This window comes from Haliotis cracherodii, unplaced genomic scaffold (genome assembly GCF_022045235.1).
Source record: "Haliotis cracherodii isolate W230 unplaced genomic scaffold, xgHalCrac1.p SCAF_3, whole genome shotgun sequence".
Taxonomy (NCBI): domain Eukaryota; kingdom Metazoa; phylum Mollusca; class Gastropoda; order Lepetellida; family Haliotidae; genus Haliotis; species Haliotis cracherodii.
In genome coordinates this window covers 69,799,391-69,806,734 of record NW_027266286.1, presented here as the reverse complement: position 1 = coordinate 69,806,734, position 7,344 = coordinate 69,799,391, and the positions used below count along the sequence as shown (strand labels likewise).

Genomic DNA, 7,344 nt, shown 5'->3' with positions numbered 1-7,344 from the left:
GCTCGGGCGTTTCACCAAAGACATACATCACTTAAGACCAAATTCACTCACTATAACGTTTTGAGCGCATATGGTGTGTGTATCTGAAGTGACGGTTTCAATACCTATGATAGTTTCGTATAGAACACACAGTTAAAATCAACTGTATCTCTGAAGCCACATGTAGATCACAACATTAAAAGCAAACGTATCTCAACCATCGTCAAGTCACAAAGACAGTTCCCTGCTGACATGGCAACACAGTATTTAGTAGAAGAAAACATTTAACTCTTCAGTACTAAACCTATCCCGATTTGGCCAGAACACATTAATGAACAAAAGCAAGTGTCAATCATTATCAGATTTATTAACCAATTATATGCCCAGCTCCGAAATTCTCTGTATGAATGAATGGGGGAGCCGGAAGTGACGTATCCTTCCCATATATGGCGCACTTCTTGTAGTCACAAGGGCTCTCTCTCCAGGCGTATCGCAAACCAACTACGTTGTGAGTACATGCTGTGGTAGACAGGACTACTTCATTGGCTTGGTGGGAATGGATCGGTGCCGCGACCCAAGCATCGTGAGTACCACACTTTGCAGCAGTTGAGCAACATACCTACAAATATGTTATAACACAAATTCATAAACTTCATCCTGCCAAATGAAAGTAGCATCTAGAACAGGAAGAGTAGTTGTTATTTACTAAGTTTGGTCGGTCTGACGGTCGGAGCAATACTTCACGTAGTAGCTTCGACACTTCTAATTTATGACGAAAAATTACCAACCTCTGGTCTTAGTGTGTATGGATTTGATGAAGAATGATGTAATAAGTGTAACCTTCAAATCCACGTTTAAGCCAAACAGTGTTATGCAATATTGATTTAAATTGGGCAGCCTACCTCAAATCCATTGTTCGAGTTGACCATTATGGGGCCATAGTTGTACATGACGCTCATTGTGTGACGTTCGCTATTGTCTGCTACAGTCTTAGGAAACGGACCCTGGTACATTACTCCGGCGTCCTTGTAAGCTACCCCTCGTGCGGCCTGGACCAGCCTTCTAGCAACATCTTGCTTGTACCGGGGATGGATGCTGATGTTGAATAGAACTTAAAATGTCAATATTGATCCACTCAATAGTACAACACATACAGCATATACCGTATTCGACGTAATATGCGCCCCGCTCTAATAAGCGCCCACGGAAACATTTGCTAATATATTGGCTAGAGAACAATACCAATTAGCACCCCTTCCGATTGATCAATGTACACAGCACTTATTTATTCGAGTGTAATACGCACTCGTGTGTTATATGCACCCTTAATTATGGGCTATTAAATTCTGGAAAAATGTATCTCTCGTATATAAACATTTCAGGCTGTCAGCATAAACCATGAAATCTATCTTTCAACTCTGTTTTTTCCACTAAATAATATTCTAAAAAGAGCCCCCTATTTCTTTTTTTGAGAGCGCCCTGGGCGCTTATTACGTCGAATACGGTAATGACAATTTTGCAGCATTGGGTCTCGAGGACACACAATCAACCAAAAGTTCAGTTAAGGATATAAACATTATGTGTCATTTAATTGTTAGTTTAGTAGTTGATTAACTACTGACAATTCAGTGAAAATTTCGAAAGATTTACAGGATTTCAAATCCCACTTATAAACGTTTTTCAACCAATCAGATTGCAACACATACTCCTATTACTGACTTTCAGGTATCATAGAAGGGAAGAGTTAACGACACTGGCCATCTAAATATTTCTACATTAACAGAATAATAAATCTAATTTTTATCTTCTGCCTATTTTCTACCAAAGTCTTATACCACCAAAAGCAGATACAAAGCTGTTACGCACGTTCCGTATGGCGAATGGTAGTCTGGAAGATCCATGGCAACCGCCATGAAGACGTTCTGCAAATCCTGATTAGGAACGGTGCCATGGTTAGCCGTCTGGGCCCATCTTAGTCCAGGGAAGCCTCCGATAGATGAAGTACTATGATGATTACCAGCCAGCTAAAAATCAACAATTCCACTCAGTAAACAAATTACATTCACAGAATGTGATTGGCATCTTCAGAATTTCAGTTTCTTCTGCATACACTTATCCAAAAGTCTCTGATGTCGATACAAACACTGACGCACCTGGACGAACCCAAATGGGAAGGTAGAGCTTGTTTCTCCCATTGAGGCCTTATGAAACTTCTGTCGCCAGTCGTTGATCATTGCCTTGAACTGGCATGAATACTTGTCAGCGTTGCCGGCATTAGCTTCACCTGGAACAGAATGTACGAACCAGCGTCAGCCTGGCCAGCGTAATTTCAACATGTAACGGACATTTTGCACCCGATGCATTAATGTTATGTTAATGATATTTACATGCATTGTTGGGACGTAATCACATACAACTGATAATATGTGTCAACTATGGGTCTGCAAAAAGAATATGGGAATAACACGTAACATTAATTGAGAAACAAAATATGTCGAGGCATCATCATTCTGTTGAGCCATCTGTTAGATAATGGTGTGGCCCCGAATTGTTATCGTTGCCAAAGCAATTCACTGTGAGACTCACTCTGCTCAATACTCATATTATTCAGACAGAAGTGATTTAGGGCCATCTTCAAGGACCTGTTTCCCCGAAAAGAAAGCATTGTACCCCTTGGAAATTGCCCGAAAGATCGTGTTAGACTGCAGTTGTGACACAGATAATTGGACTACAGCTACTAACATCTCTGTGGATATTTGAACGGCATCGACCCCATAGTAGATTAACTTGGTTAGAGAAAAACATTATTCACGATGTATTAATATGGCCATGCATTAGTAGATCCCAGTGATTTGTGTACCATTGTGATTACTTTGCCACTGCATTGCTTTTACTAAGGACAACATTGTCCATGATTTCGCCACCCCCCAAAAAACAGATAGTAGGAAAGTCAATAAACACATAGAACATTTATATTGTTCATCAAAGATAAATGAATATTATGCTATATAATATTCAAATGCTTGTAAGATGTGTATACCTTGGTACCAGATGGCTCCATATATGGTAACGTCAAGGAGAGGGTTGATCATTGGATTCCAGAGAACAGACGCTGCATGTGGGCCTCTGTAAACGAATTGAATATGTGTTTCTTTTGAACGTACACGTGTTCACATTGCATTCTGTAAAGACATGTGCACATTCTAATGATTTAAACATGGGTGAGTAAACCCAGTTAAGATAAGTAAAATGAATAAGAGATATACTCAACAACAAAAGTTCCTGTGACACCAATATTTTAGTGTATTTTTCAAACAAGTAAAGTTTGGTTTTCAATATTGTAGTACATGTATGGAATCAAGTCACAAAAACGCAACTGCTACAGAAAAGCATGCATTCCATGCAAAATATGCACGCCTGTCGGAAAATGAGCGTCTGCGAGCCATTGGTATGCTTGAAGCAGGATCGAGTCAACGTGATGTTGCAAGACAATTTAACGTCCACAGAAACACCATTTGGTGTTTATGGCAACGTTGACAACACACGAAAGCAGTCAGAGACCATCCTCGGAGTGGCAGGCCAATAATCGACAAGAAAACTGGATTCGAACAACACACCTACGAAATCGATTCCAACCAGCAACAATGACTGCAAGAAGCATCCCTGCCCTTCGACGAATATATTCACAAACCGTACGTCGTCGCCTCTGATGTGAAGGGATTCTCGACAGAAGACCCACCAGACGTCCCATTTTGACAGGAAACCACCGTCAAGCACGTCTACGGTAGTGCAGACAGCGTCTACGCTGGACGGCCATGCAGTCCTATTCACTGACGAGTCTCGTTTTCACCTCAGCCACAGCCTTTCAACATCCGGTCAACGTCCGGCCTGATATTGCTCGACGTGTTCAGGATTCTCTTCAACAAAACAACGTGAATGTCATCCACTGGCCGGCTTGCTCCCCTGATCTCTCAAAAATCGAGAACATGTGGGATGAGATGGATCGGCGCCTTCGACGTCAACCACGTGTTCCACAGACACTTCAGGAACTTCGAAACATGCTCCAGCATATATGGACAGATATCCCACAGGACTTTGTGCGACGCCTGGTCCATTCCATCAGACGAAGATGTATTGCTTGCATCTCAACCAGAGGTGGACACACACGCTATTGATTTGTAAATTGACATTTTGGCATATTCATGGTTGGTTTTTTTTATGAAATCACGCATTTTCTGAAGTATGGCAAATTAAACCATTTGAACTTACAGGAGTCTTCTATCTGTTGCAAACCGAAATTGTTTCAGATTTCAACTTTGTATTAAATCTTATTCAATGTCACAGGAACTTTTGTTGTTCAGTATATAAGAAATCGAACCTATGTAAATGTTACCGTTTTGTATGATGAGAACAAGCTGATAGTGCATCTGGAGAAGACCAGGCTTCGATAGGCGTTCCTCCCCACTGTGACTCGATCAAACCAATAGGATACTTTCTCTCGGGGTATAGATACTCGCCAAAGAACCAGCAGACAGCAGAGAATGAGTTGATAGCGACTGTGTAGGATAATTGATTCTATTGTTATTCAAATAAAATGGGGTTGAGAAGTAAATGTATGATGTGATTGTGATGGAACAAACTTATTGTCAGTGGATGAAGTATAGTGGAGGAAGAATTAATACTGGTTGAATACCTTTTGTTGGTTGTGTCCACTTTGTATATATTCCATTTGCTTGCAATTCTGTGAGAGGCGATGTCGACTGAACGTCTCGTACTCTCATGACCCTGATGTCGACATACTTCAGTGATGCTTCTAATTCAGCAGTGGCATTTAGTACCTATATTGGATAGAAGAGGAACTTTGAAGACGCATAAATCAGTGTCAGGGAGCGATGCATTTGTGCTTGCGAGGAAACGTATTTAGCATGGAAACTCTTGATATGTTCGTGCAATACGTTAGTCTGCTCACCCCCGAAAATATAAGTATACAATTTTACAAATGGCTGTATTGTAGTCATGACATTCAATTGCTTATGTACGCACTGGAAACAGTAATGGACTTCTGCAAGATACATGTGAGGAGCCTGCGTGTTGGTACTATTGGTCACGTCATTCAAAGCAGTTCGAAGCCCAACCCTCTCACTCCACCCAAGAGGACTGTGGCGAGTAGGCGACCTCAAGTAAATTCTCTTCAAACATTGTTGGTTGGTCAATTAGTAGAAGGTGAGCGTGACCATCCTACTTTTGCGCATAAAACATATCAGCGGCAATAAACGTACCAAAAATCCCCTCCCTTAAAAGTAAATGCAGAAAAGATGGTTTGCGTGATCCTCATCATCAGCTCAGGGCCCTTGCCCCCTCTACACGCAGCCCAGACAGCAAATGGGACTTCTCCAAGGAATCGCTGCCTAGTCAAACCAAGCCAGGACTTTTCGGAGAATTTGAAGACTCCCCAACACTGCAGCCTTCTGCATCACCCAGATTGTCAGAAGGGCTGTATTCCTGGTAGCAAACCCGGGCACTCTCCCAATGTCAGTCAACAGATTGGGAGGTACCAAACCTAAGGCACCGAGAACAATGGGGAGTCGGACAACTTGGCACTTGGGATGCAAGCGTTACATTTCGAAAGCGAGGTCCGCATATTTGCCATGTTTTTCCTGAATCTTGTCAATCGCATTAGTGTCAAAAGGGACAGAAAATTCAATTATAAAAATGATTCCACTGGATTTATCAAAAAAGACAAGATCAGGTTTGTTGGCCTGGATATGTCTGAGACTCTTAATGGGCCTATTCCAAAGAATTTTGTATTTATCATTTTCCATGACGCATCTACACATTGCGGGTCGTACCATGGATGGACCTCTGTGTCAAAAGCACAAGCTTTCATGTCGAAGACGGCAAAAAATGATCGAGCTACACCATCATGTCGCTTAAGATACGGTGTTTGTGCCAAAGCTGGTCATCCACTGACAATGTGTTGGACAGTCTCATTACATTCATTGCATAATCTACATTTCAAAATAACATTTTGATGCAAAATACCACATTGACGGTTTCGAGTGAGAAGTGACTAGTCCTAAGCAGCAAACAGAAAACCTTCTGTTTCATTTTTCAGACATGACGACTTTATCCAAGCGAAGGACTCTGCAGGATTGCTGATTTTCTCAACACACTGCACATAAACTCGATGCAGTGGTCGTTCAGATTTTTCTCCTTGAAAAACTGCGTCGACTTGATATTGCATTTTGCTTGGTTGTCACTCATTTCTGTACCGTCCAGCAGTACAGAACCATTGTTGTAATCAGTATATAATAGATTCAACTTACATGTCCAGCTGGAAAACCCATATTACTTTGTCCTCCACACAGCCAAACATCCCCGAAAAGGACATCCTTGATCGTCACTGTCCCCTCACTTGATTTGGCAGACACGGTGTAAGGACCCTTGACTGTCATAGCCGGAAGCTTCACCTTCCATGTTCCATGTCCTGCAGCATCTTTGGCGACCACACCCGTGACGGAGCCGTGACCAGCAATGGCAACTGTCACAGTGTCCCCTATTTTTGTGGCATGTCCCCAGATGACAGCCTGTTGAGGACCTCTCTGTAGAACCATATGGTCCTGGTAGTAGGAGGCAAACTGCAGGGCAGCATTGGAACCTACCAACCCATGGTATCACAGTTATAGTATATTATTCCCAGTTATTTTACTCTGTGATCTCATACACATGCTTACATTGAGAAGAGGGAAACAATGGCTCGAAAATGATATATACATTTCATATGAAGCAATGGTGAATGAAATAAAAAACAGTTATGCAATTTGCAAGATATGCACAGGGTTCATAAACATACTGCACTATATTAGACAGATTATATAAAGCCAAATGTGTCATTACCTGCAAAGAGGAGGGTTGCCAGAGCAACATACAACATACTTAACAATGTAGTTGTTCCACAATGTCTGTGACAAACATGTCATACGAGGTCACTTATGTGAAAAGTCATCTGTAGAATTTACTGCGCACGCTGATTAGACATCTTTGAATACAAAGATTACGTTTATAGGCCACATGCGACAGATAGGCGTCCACTCTACAGTGCAAAGGCATAGATTATTTTGACGCTTATCTTGACTTGGATAAAGATATATGTTACATATAAAATACTTATCATATAATTGGTGTTTTCTGTTTTAGACAACAAGACCTACCGTTGTTTTATGGGAAAAGAGTGACTTGGCATATGTCATGGTACATGTTGTGAATAGTACAGGACCCGTGAAGATCTGCGGTAGAATAGGTCTTAAGCAAGCCCATGCTTTCCTACAAAAGGTGACTCTGCTTGTCAGCAGAGGCAACTAACGA

At 41.5% G+C, this 7,344-nt stretch overlaps 1 protein-coding gene across 1 annotated transcript; it reads right to left on the bottom strand.

Annotated features, from left to right (window-relative positions):
- Positions 1–327: 327 nt before the first annotated feature.
- Positions 328–6,963, bottom strand: LOC139474768 (sialate O-acetylesterase-like). Its single transcript, XM_071257892.1, has 9 exons — positions 6,877–6,963; positions 6,306–6,637; positions 4,673–4,817; positions 4,373–4,535; positions 3,020–3,105; positions 2,133–2,263; positions 1,846–2,003; positions 882–1,074; positions 328–598 (listed from the first exon to the last, which is right to left on the bottom strand). Exons 1-9 carry the CDS (start codon positions 6,911–6,913, stop codon positions 347–349), a joined length of 1,497 nt encoding a protein of 498 aa, XP_071113993.1. The 5' UTR covers positions 6,914–6,963; the 3' UTR covers positions 328–346.
- Between the last annotated feature and the right edge of the window lie 381 nt (positions 6,964–7,344).

Excerpts from the sequence above, each read along its gene's own strand:
- LOC139474768 (XM_071257892.1), bottom strand. The coding sequence starts at position 6,913 with ATGTTGTATGTTGCTCTGGCAACCCTCCTCTTTGCAG. Across the intron at positions 3,106-4,372 it reads TGTTCTCATCATACAAAACG|AGGCCCACATGCAGCGTCTG; the intron begins GTAACATTTACA and ends ATTCGTTTACAG. Across the intron at positions 599-881 it reads ACTCGAACAATGGATTTGAG|GTATGTTGCTCAACTGCTGC; the intron begins GTAGGCTGCCCA and ends ACATATTTGTAG.